Below are 20,774 nucleotides of genomic sequence, written 5' to 3'. Positions count from 1 at the left end.
CCCCAGGACAAAACTCTCAAGATCTCAACCTCCTTGGCGAAGCCTGACTCCTCCAGACCAAATGAACCAGCCCTCACTGGAACCACACAGCCCTCTGAACCACACCAGTGATTTCTGTGTCCCTCTTCTTTGCCAAACTAACTGATGTTTCTCTTTTTTCTTTCACTGTTTACTGGGAACCTAGTAGGCACTTGCCAATTCTCCTGTGTTGTGGCTACCACATCAAGTAGACAAGGCCCTGCATGCACGAGGCCTCCAGGCTGGCAGGAGACACAGATGTGAATAAAAGAGTCACATTCACAGCATTTAAGACCAGAGCCACAACGCAGGGCATGAAGGAACACAGCGTGGGCTGCGAGACCGCGGGGAGGGGACTGACTTCGCCAAGAAGTTAAACAGGTGCCCTGGAAGAGACACAGGCCAGGAGCGAGCAGAGCCTGTCGGTCTCGGCACCCTGCGCCCCTGGGCTGCACCGGCCCCAACAGGGCACCATAAACCGAATGCCACTTAGTGTTCAGGAAGTAATGCAGCCTGAGGCCACCTAAGCTGGAGGCTCTGCTTAGACCCTTGGAAATTCCTTCTCTAGGAGTCAGCCTCCCGCAGAAGGCGCAAGATGAGGTGGAACCTAGTGCCCAAGACTCAGGCCCCTGGTGCCCCTTCTCTCTCCTCTCTCAGTCAGAGAAACTCTGGGAGGGCAGCTGTTTACACTTTCCCACCTCCCATTCCTCTCGAAACCCACTCCTCTCTGGCTCCAGCTCCCACTGCTCCCTGACCCTGGTTCCTTGCCAAGGCGCCCAGCAACCCCACTGGCACCACTTCCAATGGCCTTTTCTGCACCTGCCCATGCCCTCCGTTTGCAAGGCTGTTTTCCCGTCGCCCTGGGAGCCCACATTTCCTTGGTTTTCCTCTCACCGGCAACTCCTTTTCAGTCTCCATTCTGGTCCCTCTCCCTCTGCCTGTCCCTCAATGACGTCTCCCAGGGTTTCTTCCTAGGCCCTCTTCTCATTCTACACTCTCCCAGGACAGCTTTGTCTTCTCCCCGACGGGGACTACGTTTACCTACTGACCACCGCCCAGCCTCTCTGAGGCTTCCCTCACCCGCTCTTCCTACAGTCAACTCAATCTCGGTAAATGGAACATCTGTTCACCCAGACGCTCAGACCCCAAACCTACGCACAATCCTTAACTCCTTTCCTCTGATTCATTTTCCTGGCGATTAGGTCAAATTCAAAAGAAAAGAGACATGAAGAAGTCACAAGAGAAATACGCGGAGAGAAGAACAGAAACGGAAGTGAGCCTCTGCCCAAGGAGGAGATGGGGCGCAGTGACGCTGAGGCGGTCCTTCCAGCCGGAAGAGCCTTGGAAGGACTGAGAGGCAGTCACCTGGAGCCCATCACTAGAGAGCTCAGTCAGCCACCACCAAGTCAAACATCTGAAGCACGGGAGGTGGCGCTGTGCAGGGGCTGGATAAAGGTGTAAATGAAATGTGAGACACTGTCCTGGTCCCAGAAGCACTCTAGGATGTCAGAACTGCAGGCGACTTACCTCAGCTCCTGTTTATGACAGAAGAGACAGAACCGTGATGGTCAGAGGCACAGCGGGAGACCAGGCTGGCTCCAGAGCTCCAGAAGCAGTCTGTAGGCTTCATGGCTCCTGGGGACACAGAACAGGGTACTGAAATCAGGCCAGTGTCCAACCAGCCCTGACGATGGGGGACAAAGGCAAAACCTATGTGTCAGGACTGCAGCCCGGGTCACGCCCCAGAGCCTTCACCTGAGGACCTCCTAGTCTACACCAGGGCCCCAGCCTGTTCTGTTCCCCACTTAGTCTTGTCCCATCACTACGTCTGTATTCGGCAGATATTCTCAATCCACTCCACCATACAACAACAATTCATTAAATATCTACCAGGACCAACCCTGCACCCTAAAGATAGGAACATAGGAGACTGTAAATTCCAGTGCAGGAGAATAACCCCAGCTGGCGCTCGGGGCTCAGGAAGGAAACGGGCTCACGGCGCTACAGCAAGGCAAGTGGTGTCGGTGCTGTGGAGGCCGGGCCTCGGGCGGACCTGGAGATGAATCGAGTCTCTGACATCGGAGTTTAGGTTCTGTCTCGTAAGGGGTTGCTTACCTTAGGCCACTGCTTCAGGATCCTTTGCTCATGATAGACTCTGGGGTAGATCCGGGGTCTTGTGCTATCAATGGCACCAACAGTAATGCCACCCCTCTCTCTTCCTCTGAAGCACAAGGATGCCAGTGAGGGTGACACTGTGGAGGGCCAAGCCTGTATCTAAACGAATCTAAAACATAAAATTTAAAAAGGAAATCATCCACAAACTCCAGTACTTTGATTATCAGTAAGAAGTTACTTGTGACACTTTTCACAACAGATGACATACACTTGAGGACAACTACAAGACAGACTCTTGAAAGGGCGCCACAGTAGGGCCGCACAAGGCAGGCACGGCGCTGGGAAGCAGGCGGTGAGGAGGCCAGAGCAGGTAATGGCAGAGGGACTAGCAGTCAGCAGAGCTATTCGGGAGGCGGATTATGCTTGAGCTGAGATGCGGAGGAGGAGGAAGGGATTCAGAGGGGCTCCCTACGGATTCCATTCACTAATACAGTTTGGTTTGAGATAGACTGATTTTGAGGTTCTTCTAGAACAAACCTTCAGAAATAGATGTGACAGACACATGCATCAGAGGGACAGAGGTCCGAGCTGAAGACAAAGGTGAGCGTAAAAAGTCTCTGTAGAAACTGAGGGGAGATGCCAGAGGGAGAAGAGAGCAAAGGTGGTTGTCCAGGCAACACTGACAACATGAGGAGGAGAGGTTGTGCAGATTTCAAATATGACTGACAGGCAAAGGAGAGACACAGCAAACCTCAAGTGATGTTATGGAAGCCAAAGGAAGACTTTCCAGAAAGGAGAGAGAGGGTCAAAGGTCACTTCAGTAACTGAAGACAGTGGAGCCTGGAGCTGTGCAATGAGAAGGGGGGAATGCAGGTACTTTTGACGTCCGAGGTGGGGTGGGGAAGGGACAGTCATGCTTTGGGATGGGAGGGAAAAGGCCTGGCTATGTCTCCAAACAGAGAAAATGTGCAGTGGGAAAACTAAGGCCAAATATACAGGAGAGAGGGGCAGTGATGGCAGGAGTTTCTGAGGGCAAGGGATTCAGGGCGCGGGTCGGGGTGGGCTTATCCTTGGAGACAAGAATCTATTTCTTTCTGACGGAGCGAAGGAAGGAAGGATGGCTGTGGGGGCAGGCGAGTCCTCGGGTGTGGACAGCAGAAGGAACTGAGGCAGTTTATGCCCAAGGGCCTACAGGTTCCCAAGGGGAAGCCATATATTGGCAGAGGCAGCAAGCTGCTGGGGAAGCCTGAGACAGGGGGTGCCTCAGCACTCACCTATGTGTTGGCTCCCCGGATGAGGACTTTCTTCCAACTACTCTCACCAGGCCCTCCCCCACGTGCCCAGGCCGCTCTTCTATTCCTCCTGTGCCTGCTTCACCCCCGGGCCCGTGCAGAGCTCAGTTGCCCTGGGCACTCAATAGCTTTGCTGGCTCTTTCTCTGAGTTTTCACTCTGTCCAATCCCACTGGCCCTGTCTTCTCTCAGCTCTGCACTGGGGCAGAGGGGGGTGTCTACCTAGCCTCTATTCCCCAGGGCACTTCAGAGCACTTGCTGCGCCCTCCAGTCCTGGGCTTCTCATCTCCTGACCCACTCACTTGTGAGGAGCTGGAAAGGCAATGAGGAACAGGATGAGAGGAGAGAAACGTGTGGAAGGAAAAGAGTAGAGCAAACCATGTATTTTTGGGTTTTGTCCCAAAAGTAAATTTGGCTACTTGCAAACCCTAAGAGAGAGATTTTAAACAATAACCATGCATCATTAGATTGCACATTATGCAAAAGTAACATAAAATGAGATCTGTTTTAAAGTCTTTTGCTCTTTTCTGCGAGGCTGCTTTGCATAAGGATTGAGAGCAGGCAGTCCAGAGGCAATCTATGTGGGTTTAAATCCTGGCTGCCACCCACCAGTTGAGATCTTGCGCTGGTGAGCCTCGGTTTCCTCGTCTATACCACAGGGATAAAACCATCCACCTCACAAGCTTGTCATGGAATAAGTGAATTAATGCACGTATATTACAGCATATTTAAGGGCAGCTCTTGACACAGAGTGAGCGATGGATACGAGCTGCTGTCCAGTACATTCTGGCCTCACCTGGCGTGTTTTAGGTGCGGGGCACTGGGAAGGGGAGGCTGGCCTAGGAGGGGGACACCTGCGCCGTCCGATGGGCGGGGCGAGGCGGGGCAGGTCCGGAAAGCCGCCCCCGTTCCCCAAGCCTCAGCGTCCACGTCTGTGAAGTGGGACCACAACGCCCCCGCTCCAGCTTACCTAACGCCAGGGGTCCGGGATGGGGCCGGCCGCCCGCCGAAAGCCAGCCACCCAAGCTGCCGAGACAAGCGCGGCGCCCACCACAGGCGCTCGCGCCCACCCACCCACGCAAAGCCGCCGGAGCCCCCGGAAGACGCCACGGATCCAGCAGAGCCTGGGGGGGCTCTGGGTTCCGGGACGCGCAAAGGGCTACTTCCGGGAGCGAGAGACCGAGGAGGCCCCCCCGCCCCGCAGTTGGTACCTTCCTCCCGCCAAAGGCCGGCACGAGTGCGCAGGCGCAGGCGGCAGCGGCCGGAAGCAATGGAGTCGCACCGCTTCCTCGGCCGGAAGTCGCGCGCTGTTCTGGCCGTGACGGGGACTCTTTCGCGCCGTTTCGTAGTGCGGATTTACCGGTGTGGCCTCGGAGGAAGCACGCGTACGCGTTCGTGGCTGATTGTGTCCTCGTCTTCCTCCTCTGCTAACGGATCCCGAAGGACCCATTCACCCTGGCTTTCTGCGCCGCCGGAGTCTGTCCGAGGGCGACCGGGGTCTCTTGCGCACGTGCAGACAGAAAGGGACCACGATGCTAACGATAATGATCCGGATATCGAGATCTCTTCCCGCCCTGAAGGCTCGCCCAGTATTTCAGGAAACCCGCTCAGGGTGTCTCCTGGGACAAATTCGCACTGCCAGGTGACAACCACAGGTCTTGCCCATAACTCAGGAGGAAGGCTGTGGCCCTGTCCGCTGGGACACTCTGCCACCTCTCCAAGCTGAGTTGTCCAGGGGCCAAAGAGGCCACATTTTCTAGGCTGAGCAGAGAATGTTTCTCTCTCTCCCACGTTGGTTCCACCTGGGCACCAAAGTGCCCAACTCTTGTCTCCAGGCTACCTTGAGCTTCTTTCCACCTCTAGAGTCAGACAGTTTGAGGCCCTAGGCTGAGGGGATCATCAGGCTTTGGGCAGTCCTCCCTATTCATCTTACCAGGGGTAGTTTCAGCTTTTTCCATCTTCTAGTGCCTTTACTCTGGCCCCAAGCAAATCAGTTCCAGGCTGGTCCAATCCTCCTGCTTGGGCTAAAACTAGGACTCCTGCCACAAAAGTATGCATTGTTACACTTTATGAAAGTTATTTTAAATCTTACTTGATTCTTCCCATGCCTCAGAAATGAAGATATTGGTTTCTCCATTATACAGATGAGGAAACTGAGATTCAGTCACACAGCGTGTTAAAGTAGGACATGGAAAGAGCCACAAATGATTTTAAAGCTGTATTTTACATGAGGGTCCATGCATAATGGGCTTAGAGCTGGCCCATTTGCAGTATTAACCCAGAGGCACTCTAGAACCAGTGATGATTTGATTGCAAAACTGGGAGACACAAGATAATAAACTGAAAAAACCATTATAAGTGATAAGAGAATTCAGTAAGGTGGCTGGGTTTAATATTAATATATAGACATCAAAAGCCTCCATATGTATATGCAATCAACCACCATTTAGAAAATATAAAGGAAGGAAATGTTGCATTTTACTAGCAATAAAAAGATTAAACATCATGGAAAAAGCTTAACAAGAAATGTACAAAACCTACGTGAAAAAAATAAACCTTTAAACATCACTAAGGACTACAAAAAGTATCTGAACAAATGGAAAGGCATATCATGTTCAGGGTTAGGGAGACAATACCTTAAAGGATCAATTCTTTCTAAAATAATCTGCAAATTTAATGAAATAAATCCAACAGAGCTTTTTAGAACCAGATTAGGTGATTCTAAAGTTCAGAAGGAAAAATAAACAAGTGAGAGTAGCTAGAAAAATTTGGACTAAGAGTTGTAATGGTTGGGGGTAGGTAGGAACAAACTACCTCATATAAAAATATATTTAAAGCTACTACAGTTGAAACATCGTGTACTGGTGCAACATATTAACAGCCAGATTAAGAATGGAATAAAAGGTCTAAAAACAAGCCCAGTGTCTTGCTTAAAGTAATTATGGTACATCCATATGATGGAATGTTACGCATACATTTTTAAAAATAAAGAAACTTTGTGTACTGATACAGACTTTTTTTTTCCTTTTTCTCCCCAAAGCCCCCCAGTACATAGTTGTATGTTCTTCGTTGTGGGTCCTTCTAGTTGTGGAATGTGGGACCCTGCCTCAGCGTGGTCTGATGAGCAGTGCCATGTCCACACCCAGGATTCGAACCAACGAAACACTGGGCCGCCTGTAGGAGAGCGCACGAACTTAACCACTCGGCCACAGGGCCAGCCCCTGATATGGGCTGATTTTTCAAGATAAATCATCAATTGCAAAAAAAAGAAAAGGTAGAGAATAATGTAGGTTTTTATGTCCTTAAGGAAAGAATGTATGTGTGTATTATATGTGTGAGAATGTATGTGTTTGCTTTTATTTCTGATAAAGGGATGTTGAAGTCTCCAACTATTATAGTGGATGCATCTATTTCTCTTTGCAGTTCGATCAGTCTTTGCCTCTCATGTATTGACGCTTTGTTGTTAGGCACATACACATTAAGGATTCTTATGTCTTCTTGGAGAAATGATCCCTTGATGTGTTTGCTTCTACATGTGTAGGACTTCCCTGGAAAGATAAACAAGAACTTGTAACAGCGACTTCAGAGACTCTGGAAGGGAGCCAGGTTGCTGAGGGGTCAAAGCGGGGACTTTGCACTGTAAACTCATTTGTACCTTTTCTATTTTATTTCATAGGAATGTACTAACTATACCAAAAACTGAAATAAAATATTTTTAATGCTGACAAGGAATTAGCATGTAAATGTGCCACATCTTTTTCTTATAATATTTAATTCCTTCCATACTGGGCATCTTTTCCATATCTATTGGCTATCTGCATATCCACTTTTGAAGAGCCCATTCAACAATGTTCCTGTTTTTAAAACAATTAGGTTGTTTGTTTTTCCGTATTGTGAATATCCTCCCCCAGTCTGTCTCTTGCCTTTTCCTCTCTTAATCATGTATTGTGATGAACAGAAGTTCCATGCAATGAAGTTCAACTTGTCAGTCTTTCTTTTATCGTTAGTGCTTTTTGAGTCCTTTTAAAGAATCTTTGCCCACTTCATGACTTGTATGTATTTTAAAATTTGTTTTTAAATATAAAATACTTCAAACATCTGGAAAACCACAAAAAACATTTCAGACACCTGCAAAAACACTGGAAAGAGTATATGTTTGCTTTAGGTCTTTAATCTGCCTGGACTTTACTTTTGTGCCTGATCTGAGGTAGGAATTAATCTCACCTTTTCCCATTTACAGAGCCAGTGCTCCCACAGTCCATTTCCTCACTGGTTTGTTCTGCCCCCCTCTTTCCTTCCATACACACAGTGTCTATTTTTAAGTTCTATATTCTGTTCTGATGTCTTTCTATTCTATGCTAATTGTCTATCCCTGCAGGAATACATCTCTGTTTTTTTTAAGGCATTATTTAGATCCGATAAATGTTGCAATTTTAAGTGTGCATTTCAATGAGTTTTGACAAAGTTATTCACCTGAAGAACCACCACCACAGTCAAGATATAGGATATTTCTATCACCATCCCCCCAAAAATAATAGATCCCTTTTGCTTTTTCCCCAGTTACTCTCTCACCCCGGGCCTCAGGTAACTGCTAATATGCCTTCGGTTATTAAAAATCAGATTTACATTTTTTCTAGTGCTTCATATACATGGAGCTCTACAGTATGCACTCTTATATGCCTGGCTTCTTTTGCTTAACACAATGTTTTTGCGATTCATCCATGTTGATGTGTGAATCAGGTACTCCTTCCTTATTATGCTGAGTAGAATTCCATTATATGAATACAGCACAATTTGTTTACCCACTCTCCCTCTTGATTTGGGTTATTTCCAATTTGGGGCTATCTCAAATAAAGCTGCTGTGAATGTTCATGTGAAAGTCTTTGTGTAGACATACATTTTCATTTATCTTAGGTAAGTAAGATAGCAGTGGGTATGTAGGTTGTATGGCAAATTATGTTTAACTTCTTAAGAAACTGCCATACTGTTTTCCAAAGTGTTTGTCATTTTATATTCCTAACAGCAATGTTCAAGTTGCTCCAAATCCTTGTCAACACTTTGTATTGTCAGTCTTTTTCATTTTAGCTATTCACTTATGGTGGTATCTCACTGTGTTTTTAATTTGCATTCCCAGATGACTAATGATGTTGACTATGTTTTTGTGTGCTTATTGGCCATTTGCACGTCTTCTTTTGTAAAGTGTGGGTTCAAATTATTTGCCCACTTTAAAAAATTGGGTTTGTATTATTGTCGAATTCTCTATATTCTTTATATATTTATATTTTCTTCAATTCTTTATATATTCAGGATACAAATCCTTTGACAGATATATGTATTGCAAATATTTTCTCCTAATTTGTGGTTTGCTTTTTATTTTCTTAACAATGATCTTGAAGAGCAGTAGAAGAGATGGGGCTGTCTGCTCTCACCACACACCGTCTTCTTCCCTCTCTTCCTGGCTCTAGATGCTCATGATTACAGGGACTTGTAGTAAAATATATAAAGAAATTCTATAAACCAAGAAGAAAAAGCAAAAAAGCTCATAGAAAAGCAGGCAAACAATACGGATAGGCAAATTAGAGAAGAGAAACTCAAATGGTCAATAAACAGATGAAGAGTCAAGCTCACCAGTTATTAGGGAAACACAAGTTTAAAAAAGATACCATTTCACACACATTATCTGGTTGAAAAACTAAAAAATGCTGACTAACAAATGAAGTCTAGGAATTCATATAAGGTTGGTAGGAGTGTAAATTGAAACAATTACTGTGGAGAACAATTTGGCGATGTCTTGTAATGTTGAAAGTAAACGTCATCCACAACTCAGCTCTTTCTTGTGGAGATACACATCCTAGAGAAGTTCCTGTGCTTGTGCACAAAAATAAATACAGCAGTGCTCCTCATCTGTAAGAGGAAGACCTGGAAGTTATGCAAGTGTCATCCATAAGGGAGTAGAAACATAAAAAGTATATCACAATCTCTACGTAATAACATTGTATCAGTCAGCTATGCCACCATAATGCTGCATAATAAAACACCTGGAAACTGTGACTTACAAGAAGGATTTATTTTTTGCTCAGATGACCCTGCTTCTGCTGGGGCTCGCCAGTCTAGCCTAGGTTTGCCCAGACTTGGCTCTAGGTCATTTTGTGATTAGTCTGCTCCACATGGTTCTTCTCTGGGGACAGTAGGCTGTCCAGGGCGTGCATTTCTCATGGTGAAGGCAGAAGTGCAAGCCAGCTACTCTGTGGGCGACTGGAGCTGGAGAAACTCTGGGAGCATTTACATACCAAGTCCCATCTGCCATTGGTTGAAGAGTGCCCTGATGGCAATAATTTCTTGATGGCACTTCCAGCTTGCTGCATGGGACATAAGGATGGTGCTGGCAGTTGGAAGTCAGCTGCTGTGCATGGAGTGTTGAGAGCAAAGGGAAATGCATGGGACATTGATGGTGTCTACCAATGGACTTGTCCAGTGCAGCCTATTATCGGTTTGATGTTTGCTACTATAATAGGTAATGATGGGGTTACACTGTTGTTTTAATTTGCTTTCCTTGATTATAAATGATGTGAGGCATCTTTTCATGCTCAAAAGTAATTTCTACTTCTTTTGTGAAGTGCCTGCTTGTCTCCTTTGCCCATTTACTTGAGGTGCTGTTTTTATCTTGTTAACAAACTCTCTGTCTGTCATATGAGTTGCAAATCATTTCCCCTGTTTATCATTTACCTTTTTAAACTTTTTCTTTTTATTGTGCAGAAAGTTTAAATGTAGTTTAAATTATCAAGCTTTATCTTCACCACTGCTGGGTTTCTTTTTTCATTCTCAGTTAGACCTCCCCTATTATAAGACAATCTTCTAAAATTCTCCTGTGTTTTCTTCTAGAACATTTATAGTTTCATGGAAACTTGTTAAATCTCTGATCCATCTGCCACTTATTTTGTTGGCAGAGGGAGAAGTCCCAGCACTGTTCAGAGCCTTTACTCACCCTTCCTCGCAGATTTGATTTGCCACGCTTATCAATTTGAGTTTATTTCTGGACTCTTACTTTCTTCCATTGCTCTGTCTGTCTATTCATGTGCCAGCAACATTGTTTTTATTTCTGTAGCCCTGAAAATTGTGACTTTATAAGACTTCTAAATATCTGGGCATGAGAGTGTCCCTCTCAATACTCTCCTCCTTCAGAAATTTCCTGGTTGTTTCTTACATGTTTATTTTTCCCAGAGAACTTCAGAATCAGTATATCTGCTCCATTACCCATTCTCTCTCCCTACACCCTCCCAAAAGCATTAGTGTTTTTATTGAGGACATTACACGTATAGATCATGTTAAGGACATTTGACGTAAAACAGAAACACAGATACTAAACAGGCCCCAGGTGTTTTTGTGGCCCTTATTCCCAGGACCTGTCCTACACATCAAAGCTCCCAGGGTGCTCGCCACTTCCTTTTCCACAGGTGGATCAGCATCGTGTCCGTGATGGAAACAAGAAAAGACGAAGGAAGCTGAGATCCTGGCGGAATAAAGTGTGGCCTGGAACTAAAGGGTAAATATGTAAAAATAATGTGATGATTAGCGGGCATTTATCAACGAGCCAGGCACTTTCCTCTACTCTCTCAGCTCACGTTCACAACCCCTATGAGGCAGGCACTATTATTGTTACTATAGCAACTCGGCAATAAAGCTGAAGCTCAGAAAGACTAAGCAACTTGCACTCAACTAATAATTGGTGGGGCTGGAATTTGAACCCGGCAGCCCAGTTCTCGATCCTGCTCTCTCAACCTCGGAGCTGAGCGGAGCTGCTCAGGCAAAGGGAATGGCTTCTGGAAGGCTGGGCAGAAAGAAAAAAGAGAAAACTATGTTTGCCCAATCAATCTCCGCAGACCCAGGGCACAGCCACTGCACATGGTATCACAGCTGATCAGGGCTGCAGCCTCTGCTGCGCCCAGTGCTCCTGCTGCCTGAGACACAGAAAGGGCAGTGAGAAGAATCGCCAGCCTGATGTCTGCCAGGTCTTTGGCAGGGAACAAAGGCTGGCCTCTTCAGTGGGGAGGAAAAGCCTTGCTGCCCTCAGGGCCCTTAGTCCTGAGCTGAGGGAGCTGCGGGGGGTTTCCGAGAATATCCATCCCAACCATACCCACCGACCCTTTCAGGGAAGATGCCCGCAGGCTGAGCTCAAGGTTCTCCGGGGCCCCCTCCCTCTCCCCGTCTCCGATGAGCCACCAGCTTATTGCTGGACCGCACGCCGCTGGGATTATAGTTGCTCAGACACCCCCTAAAGCTCCATTGCTTCCTTCTCCCCAGGGCGTGGTCTCCAGGCCAGAAACTCCAGGTCCTGCCGGGAAAGGCTCACCGGGCACCCTGGTCTCAGGATACCAGCCCCCTCGAGGTTTCCCAACCTCCTTTTGCAGGGGCTCTGAGTCGGGCAACTGATTATATTTCATCAATCACATGAAGGGTCCAGATTCTAGAGTGGTGGTTCCCAAAGCAGGGCGAGAGGGCGACAGATTTGGCCCATGAGGGAGCATTTCAAAACGGCTGGAGACGTGTGTGGCTGTCACAACTGGGAGCAGGAAGAAGGGATCTGCTGGCATCTGGTGGGTAGAGGTCAGGGGTGCTCTAAACATCCTACAATGCACAGGACAGCACCCCTCGCCCCCAACAAAGAATTATCCAGCCCAAACTGTCGATAGCGCCGAGGCTGGGAAACCCTGCTTAGAGGTTTCAGTAGCACAAGAACCCTTGGGAAGCTTGTTTAAAATGCAAAGTCTGAGTCGCATCTGTGACATTCTAATCCCGCAGGGTTTGCAGTGGGCCCAGGCATCTGCATTTTCAAGCATTCCAGGTAATTCTAGTAGAGGTGGACCACATTCCACCCTCAAAATACCACTGCATGATTACAAAACTCTGGTCCCTAGACCTGTGCGGGCCTAAGAACCACCCGGAGCGCTTATGAAAAGTCTGGGTTCCTCTGGAGAGTCTGTCCTAACAGACGTGGCTTTGGGCCCAGCATTCTCTGGGTTTGTTCTGTTCCAAGAGATTCTCAGGCAGGTGTGCAAACACGGAGCGTGGGCTGAGTGAGCATAGACTTTGGTCACCTGCCCTTACTTGTCTGGTGTTACAAGTCAAGCAAAACTGTGGTGGCTGCCAACTGACTTTGTTCCTGGAAACCCCAAGGTTTACAAACAAAGGTCACTTCCAGCACATAGATATGGAGCTGATCAGGAGCAGCGCCAACCGGCCCACTCGATTTCACCTCCGTTCCTCACATCCCCGTTGTTACCAACAATCCTGTATCTATTGAGCAACCAAAACTCATCCAGGGCCTTGTTTTAGGGCTTCCTTAAGGAGGGGTGAGCCTGTGCCCTGCAGTAACAGTGTCCCTCTGTAGGTACCGCCCACTCCCCACTGAGAATCCAGGCCGATGAGCATCCCTCTTATGGATTGGAACGCTGAGGTGGGAGAAGGTCTCAGAAGATTGTTGGGAAGCCTGGCGTGGGCGCAGCATCAGGTTGGCAAGGTACTTTAGCTCTTTGCCCTTCAGCTTTCCCAAGCAGTGCCTGGCACCTGGTAACTGCTCAATTAGTCAGGGTTGTTGTTAAATATCCTTGAAGGACATTTCATCCAGGCTAAGGTATCGCCTGTAGAATTGTCCCTGTCCCCACTAAAAGCCATGGCCTAAGGCCACGACCCGCAACATCAGCGCAAAGCACCCCCAGTGGCAGCATAAACTGGTCCCCTGGAGGATTGCATTCCGCATGGGGGCACTGCCCTCTGCTGGCCGCCCTGTGTGTGTGCAGCTTAGCCTGGCAGCCTCTGGCCTTCATGGGCTGGTCCCGCCCGAGGGCGGTCTCCGGTAGGTATGGTGCAGGGGGATCCTACTCACAGCCGCTGCCTGTCTTTAGGGATCTTTTTCTTCATGTAGGTTCTCTGAGTGTCTGAGACCAACATTTACTGATGTGTCTCCCACGTGGTGGTGGGGGGGGGGGGCGCTTCTTGCTTGAAACTACAAGAATTCTGGGCATATAAGAAGTCCGTCCAAATTCTGACCCCACCAACCTAGCATGGCTTCTGGAAGCCTAAGGCCCCATCCCCGGGACAACCCAGGCCTGCTAAGTTCCCATCTGAAAAAGCTCTGGGCTGTCACAAGAGCTTACTGTTTGTTCTAGCCAATATTTGACCATAGGCCTCTGACACCCTGCCCACCCCCCACCCCCAGACCTTTCTTAGAGCATTTACTTTAAAAAGCTTACAATTGCAAATCCTTCCTCTGTCCCTTTGAGATATGTACGTATGTATCTCCTGCAACCCAGGAACGTCTTTCTCAAGGACCCAAAAGCCCTTCCTCTGAAATGGAATCAGGAAGGATGGGCCTCTGTCCCCCTGTCTCTGTGGAGACGCAGCTGGACTAGTCACTCTGGCACTGACCAACCCTTGCGGTTTTTCACTCTCCTGAGTCTACCTGGGCCCACTCACCCCTCTCCCTCCTCTCTCATTCTCCCTCAAACGGACCAGTCACCTCAGCACCCACTGGACAGAGCTCACATTTCCCCTACTGTCAGTAGTTACAGAATAAAACCCCATTTCATCGCTTTAACGAATGTCCAGCTGTGTTTATCTCTGACAAATCCTGCTCAGCCTGCAGTTCCTGCCTTGGGTGTGGGGCGGAAGCTTCCGTAGGAAGGCAATCCTCACAGAGCCGGTGGGCACCAGAACCTGGGAGGGGGTGCAGCGCAGCCAAGCTCTCAGCCTCTCACCACAATAGGGCTGCACAGGCAGAAAGAAAGGAAGGAAGAGGGGAGCACAGCCACCATGCTGGGAAGGAGCCGCCCCCTCTGAGCTGCTCAGGGGACGCCCAGAGAGCAGGGGCACTCCCCTGGACCCCCCCTCCCCAGGAACTGAGGATGCCTCCACCGTGGTGGTTCAGTGAGAATTCAGAGACAGACACACACATGCCTCGGTCTGACGAGGAGCTGGGGCAGTGCAACACTGGGGAAGCCCAGAACCTGAAGAAGGAGAAGCAACCATTTGTGAGACACCCTCCCCCAACCCTGAGCCTGGACCAGTGATCTTCAGCACCCCAGACCCCAGGCCCTAAGGGGGAATGCAGCTCGGGGAGCAGATGGCCCAGGAGGCTGGGCTTGGTTTAAGTTTCAGCTGCAGGGCTGGAGGCTGGAGGTACAGGGCAGCCTTATGGGGTACGTTCCCCAGGCCCAGGGCCTGACCTGCAGAGACCCAGAAAAACTGACCCAAGAAGGTCCCCTCCTTGTTTCGCCCCCTTCCATCTCTCTAGGCTTTTCAGAGGGTCTGAGGGGTTCGCCTCAAGCTGTCACTTGTCTTTCTCACCTTCCCTGCCCTCCTTCTCAAGGAACCAGTCCCTCCTCTCGAATCACTTCCTTGGGACTTCATGACATTATGCTCACCCACTCTCCTCCTGTGTCCTTGGCAGCCTCTCGTATCCTCGACGGGCTGTCTTCACCTGCCCACCCCACGAATGCTGGCACTCCCCAGGTTCTAGTCCGGGCTTTTCCCATTCACACTCCAACCCCAGGCCTCAGGGATAAGTCATTATTGTTTGAAGATTCTCAGCTCTTCAGGCCGCATCTTCCTCCTGACATTCACACCCATCTGTCCAACCACTCAGTGGACGTCTCCTCTCCACTCGGAGGCCCCGGCATCCAGGCTGCAGTGGGAGTTGAGGGCCTCAGTGGTCTGGGCCCTCACTTCTCCTGCTTCCTCCTCTATGCTCCTCCCCAGCCCCAAAGTCTTGCAACTCCTCCCGTGAGCTACAATACTCCCTGGCCTGGGAGTGCTAGCTTCTCCGCTCGCTCCCTCCCCATGCCCCATGCAGGAAGCTTATTTTCACCCAGGCCTGGTGAGGAGCAGGTGGAGCCATGAGGAGCAGGTGGATTCGGGCCCTCGGGCATGCAGGAATGAGGCAGGCCACGCTCTGGAGATGTTGAGATGTCGGGGACCCACTTTATTGCAGCCCCAGGAACCATGCACTCTAACCCGGGGCACAGACGAGTGGTGGTCACAGTTCCACTTGAACAAGTTCTCTGTCGTCCTGCCAGGCCGGGCTCTGGACAGAATCCAGCACAGCTGTACTTTCCCTCAGGTCTCAGGAAAATGTGGTTCTCAGTGTCCCCCTGCCAGTGCTGCAGCTCCAAGTAGCTGCCAGTCCCCTTTCCTGTGCCCCAAACCCACCCACTGAGGAAAGGGGTATCAGGTGGGTAGAGCAACAAAGCGAACTTGGCCTCAGCCAGGTCTTCGTCACCAAACAGTAACTTCCCACCACTCACTAGTCACCTGACACGGTCGGGTCTTCAGTACAAGCTACACTCAGCATCCCACTCCAGGAGGCCCATAGAGGTCAGGACAGGAAAACAGCCTGGTTGGGGGGATGCCTACGGGAGGCCTCAACCTGAGCTCTGAGCAACAGGCCAAGCCCAGAACCAAGAAATCTGGTGAGATGCATCACATTCGCTTGCCCTTCCAAAGATTATACCCACTAACAGGGAAGGATGCCAATCAAATAAATATAGTCAATAAATATGTGAGATTGGCTTATTCCCCTAGGAGGCAATGTGGCAGAATGAGGGACCCAGATTAGCTCTGGGACTGTAGGCAAACATCCAAGATCTCAGCCTCAGCTCTCCTGGGATGCATGAGGGGGTGGGCTGGAGGGTCCCTGGGTTCCCTCTGGTCTGACCCCCACATTTTGCCTCCAGCCTTGGTCAGGCCACGTGCGCCTCCATCCCTCACCATCTCCAGTCCACTCTGGAGAAGACAGGTGTGGTGCTGGCCTCTGGAGCCAGGGTGGGCACAGTGCCCGCAGTGCCACCCAAATCTCGCCTATCCCCTTCTCTTCATCCTCCTGGGGCCCCTACAGTGCCCAGACTGAGACTCTGAGAATGGGGGAGGGAGCTTAGCCACAGGGGGCAACCAGGTAGGGAAGGAAGGGGGAAGAGGACATTCTGAGGACATACGACTTTCTAAGCAAGCCAATTTAAGTGACTATCAAGGATGCTAAACATAGAGGTTTCAATCTTGGCCCAAATTACTATGTTGCTTTTTTTGTGTGAACATTTTTCCATTACTTCCACATTTTCAGAAATTCCACATCTAAATGTGTCAGAAAATTAAAGAAGACGAATTCCACGCCAGAGCTGGAAAAGGCCTTTGACACATCCAGATCAGATGGAGCCTCTCCATCTCACAGGTGAGGCAGCCCACGGAGACAGAGACGCTTCCTGGGGTCACACAGCAGGACAGGGGCAGAGCTGATGATAACAGGTCCCTGACTCCCCACCCAGGACTTCCTCTCTGGCCCAGCCCACTCCAGGCTCAGAGCATTCTGGGCTGGATACCCCTCTCCACGGGACACATGGCCTTCCACGGGCTGCCCCATTTGTAAAAGGCAGACTCCACCCTTGTCAGCTCCTGGCCAGGATCTACTTGGGAGGGGGCAGCGAGAGTTTGAGGGCTGGCTATTGCCTGCTCTAGGCTGACCCTGAGAGCTTGGGGCTTCCCGAGGCCTGAATTGGCTGAAGGAGGCGGTACTTCCCAGAACCAGGCAGGCCCTGGGGGAGGGAGCACCAGGGGACCAGGACACAGCTGTAGGGGCAGGGATGAAGGGTTGTCAGGGTCAGTCGAGCCAAGGTCATCCAGAGAGCTGGGGCACCTGCAAAGAACATCACATAAGAAGTCACTTCCCTGTTGTGGATACCCCCTCTCCCCGGAGAGCCTCTGCACTGGTCACTCAGTTTACCTCAACTGTCCTTCTAGGTCCCTCTGCCCCCACACAGAGTCTCACAGCTCCCACACCCCAGGCCTCACCTCTCAGAACAGATTCTGCATCCACACCCACCTCCTCCATGGCCTGCAAACCCATAACCCTGGCTGGGCCTGGGAAAAGCACTGCGAGGACCCTGGTTTCTGTCCATCCCCGGGGGCAGCACACCACCAGGCAGGTAGGGAGTAGGTGCCCAGAACTGTTTATTTATTTTTTGCTGAATAAATGAATGCCCGAATCCAAACGCAAACTTCTGACGCTCCGCCCGTTCTCTTCCTCCACACCAGGCCCTCCCCACCCACACCCACCGCCCCCCAGTACCTGGGGCCGGAGCACAGCTGTCACTCCCACAGGAAGCGCACGTACCAGATGGTCTCATTCTTCAGCTGTGGCCCAAACAGGGGGTTCAGCTGAGCCAGGATGGCGATGAGCCAGCTGCCAGGGACAGCACAGAGAGGGTGAGCCGGGACACAGAAGGAGCCCTGGTCACAGGACCAACACAGCAGCCACAGGGTGTGTTCCAGGGAGCCACCCACGCTCCAGCAGGCACACAGGCTCAGTCTGGGGCTTGTGGGGCTTGGGTTGGGTTTGATTTCGTGTTTTTTAGATGTAGAAGATCCCTGAGTTGGGGCTGGACCCCGGGATAAGGGAAGAGGTAAGACAGCCTCCAGGCGCACGTTGGGAGCTACTCCCAGCTGCGCCCTAAAACATCTCTGGTCTGGGCCCCCCTAGTATGCACCATGGAGCAGGACAGGGCTGGTCTGACAGGAAGCATGTCAGAATCACCCCCTTTTAGGAGGAAGATGAAGGAACTACCCCAAGATGAGAGCAGCTGACAACCAGAGAGCTCCACTCCCAGGCCTGCTGGGGTCAGGACAGGGCCTGTCCGTTAGGCCTTGAGCTCCCCAGGGGCGGGCTGCACAGCCAGGGGGTCAGGCCCCGTCATCATGACCGTGTTTGCCCCACAGCAGCAGAACCCCAAAGGCTCTGGAGGTGCACGACCCTGCACGCCTCAAATGACCGTACGATGGAGCTCTGCCTGGTTTCGCAGGAAGGATCCAGCCCTTTCACCTGTGAATCTCCCGCAGCAGCCAGTCATGTGCCTGACCCCCAGAAAGCTGTCAGAAATCACGGGCTGCTTATCATCAGCAGGATCCGGGTCTATGTTTCATAGATATAATTCCTAGGTGTGGCATTTTCCTATGTCGCCCCTTTCTGCCTGTGTGCCTCTCCTTTGCAGCCTGCTTTCCCCTGCCCACGGTGGATCTGTTGTTGGTAATCCTCCCACATCCTGTGTATACTCCGTCTCCCCACGTTCCCAGCCACCATCCTCTATGTCCTGGTCTCTGAGCCATCAAACCCCAGCCCCTCTGAGACCCTCCCTGGGACAGATGAGGACACTCTGCCAGGCCCCGAAGGACCAAGACGCAGCATCGAGAAAGGGCCTTAGAGATGCTCTGTCCAGGGAGAATTCTGAAAGCCAGTACGTCCCCAGGTATTTAAGCTAACATCTAAGAGTCATTGTTATTTTTTAACAAGTTTCATTGTTTGTTACTAGGACAAAGCTTGTCCAGGGGACACATTTAGAACCAGAATCAGAGTTCACGACTTCTAGCCCATTGCCCTGGTCGCCATTCCAAACTGCCTCCTAAACGTGACTTACAGACTCCGCCTTCCAAGAGCTGAATCTGTCACCACCCGGACAGAGGGGAGCAGGGCTAGGGAGAGGGCGGCAGGAGGACAAAGGCACCGGCTGCTCTTGAGCTGGGAGAGCGGTACTTACAAGAGGTAACAGCACACGGCGGTGGCTACCAGCATGGTGATGATCACTCTGCAATGCAAGAGGACGTCAGGTCAGGACGGACGGAACCGGTGCCCTCAGAAGGCCCCGCGAGGGCCAGAGAAAGAGCTCCCGGTGTCGGCCCTTTTCCCATTGGCCTTCCTGATGCCACCTGAACACAGGAGGCTGAGTTCTACTCAGGGTAAGAATTGCAAGATGGGACATAAAAATGCTAAGTGTCACCTTATGGGGAGGGCGACGTGACCACATCCAAGTTACGTTTTGAATCCTTCCCTTCATCTCCCTTCCCCATCACCCACTGTTACTCCATCTTAGCGTAGCCACGCTGGGAAAAGACACGGCACAGCTACATTTGTGGCAGCCCACCGTGGAGGGGGTCTCTGGAATTCAAAATTCACTGGGCAAGGGGAAGGAAATCATAAGAGCAAAAGACAGCACAAGAAGCAAGGAGACTGTGAGCTCCCCTGAGGCAGGGGGAGTGGTTATAGAGAGAACCGAGACTAGCTACTTTGTGTTCACTCAAAGAAGACTGGAGACAGAAGCCTGGAATGCAGCAGGAGAGACTTCAGTTAGACTGAAGAAAGACCTCACCAAGGTTTGCAGGAGAGGTGAGACACCAAAATGATTCACAGAGCGAAGCTGTGGGCCCTCAGCCCTGCAGCTCTTGAAGAACAGAGGCAACACCTATATGTCCAAGCAGTCTCCAGCCAAAGCTACATCGAATCCACGACCTCGGATCTAAAGCACTTCCAGGTGATGGCAGAGAAATCAGCACTTAATCCATTTTGCCAACATTACTAAGCACCGTGGGCCAGTCCCACACTGGGCCCCGGAGTCTGCAGAGGAGAAAAGGACAATCTCCAACCTCGAGGAACTCGTAAGCAAGGAGAGAGGGCTCTTACAACAGAGGATAACACCAAGCAGAAACTCGTAAACGGAGCAACACCTACAGGAATCTGTTGGGGACCTTCAAAAAACAGTGATACTGGCTAACAGTCGTTCAATACCTAAGATGTGCCACGCACCGTTAAGAGTTTTATATGCATTATTTCGTGGAATCCTCACAGTAGCCTTAAAAAGGCAGGTATCACCATCCTCCTCCCCCCCATTTTAACCTATGAAGAAACTGAGGCTTGCAGGGTTGACACTCGCTCAAGGTCACAGCTGGTGAGGAGCGAACAAAATGCACCAGCGGCTGGCTAGCCTTTACTGGCTGGAGGGGGGTGGCCCTTAACTGTCCCCCGTGTCAGTCGGCTCTCCACCTTTCTAAAGCACGACCGTCTCTGCCCCTTGGCCCCGACCACCTGCCTGGTGCCCGGCTGAAGGCGGCGCAGCGCAAACCTCGGAGGAGGAGGGGGCGCCAGGCGGGCCTCGGGCCAGCGCTCGCGGCAGCGCAGGGGAGGGGCCGCAGGGAGGCCGGGCCCGCGAGCATCCCTTACCCGCGGTTGGGTCCTTTCGGCACGAACCAGGGCCCGGCGATGCCTATGAGGCCCCAGAACGTGGTGAAGATGATGACCGGGAGGGCGAAGGAGTGCGCCGTCATGGCCGGGCGCGCGATGCCCAGGCCGGGCTGCAGGGCCGAGGCGCAGATGCTCCGCAGCGCGCGGGGCCGGCCGGGCGGTGGGCACCGAGCATGCGCAGCGGGACCGAGCCGCCCAGACGCGCGCCCGGCCGCCCTGGGGAGCGCGCTCGGCCGGGCCCGACTCGCGCAGGCGCATCAGCGCGTCCCTTGGGGTTGTGGGGCGAGCTTTGCGAGG

At 51.0% G+C, this 20,774-nt stretch overlaps 2 protein-coding genes across 15 annotated transcripts in view; both read right to left on the bottom strand.

Annotated features, from left to right (window-relative positions):
* Positions 1-4,680, bottom strand: part of LRRC61 (leucine rich repeat containing 61) — a 32,031-nt gene extending 27,351 nt beyond the window's left edge. For 11 of the 14 annotated variants that reach the window (XR_011438035.1, XR_011438036.1, XR_011438037.1 and 8 more), the window contains exons 1-3: positions 4,395-4,680; positions 2,134-2,302; positions 1,546-1,653 (exon numbers count right to left, since the gene is read on the bottom strand). The gene's annotated coding sequence lies outside the window, so the exon portion shown is untranslated. Of the gene's footprint in view, positions 1-1,545; positions 1,654-2,133; positions 2,303-2,884; positions 2,980-4,394 lie in introns of all 14 variants that reach the window. The other 3 variants (XM_070265188.1, XM_070265186.1, XM_070265184.1) reach the window with 3 other exon arrangements.
* A 10,696-nt stretch (positions 4,681-15,376) lies between these two features.
* On the bottom strand, positions 15,377-20,733 carry ATP6V0E2 (ATPase H+ transporting V0 subunit e2). The gene is made up of 4 exons (XM_023639954.2): positions 20,457-20,733; positions 19,000-19,047; positions 17,538-17,651; positions 15,377-17,105 (listed from the first exon to the last, which is right to left on the bottom strand). Exons 1-3 carry the CDS (start codon positions 20,558-20,560, stop codon positions 17,558-17,560), a joined length of 246 nt encoding a protein of 81 aa, XP_023495722.1. The 5' UTR covers positions 20,561-20,733; the 3' UTR covers positions 15,377-17,105; positions 17,538-17,557.
* Positions 20,734-20,774: the final 41 nt, after the last annotated feature.

Source organism: Equus caballus, chromosome 4 (assembly GCF_041296265.1).
Source record: "Equus caballus isolate H_3958 breed thoroughbred chromosome 4, TB-T2T, whole genome shotgun sequence".
Classification (NCBI taxonomy): domain Eukaryota; kingdom Metazoa; phylum Chordata; class Mammalia; order Perissodactyla; family Equidae; genus Equus; species Equus caballus.
Note: the sequence above shows the minus strand (reverse complement) of the source record. Positions and strands in the feature narration are given on the sequence as shown.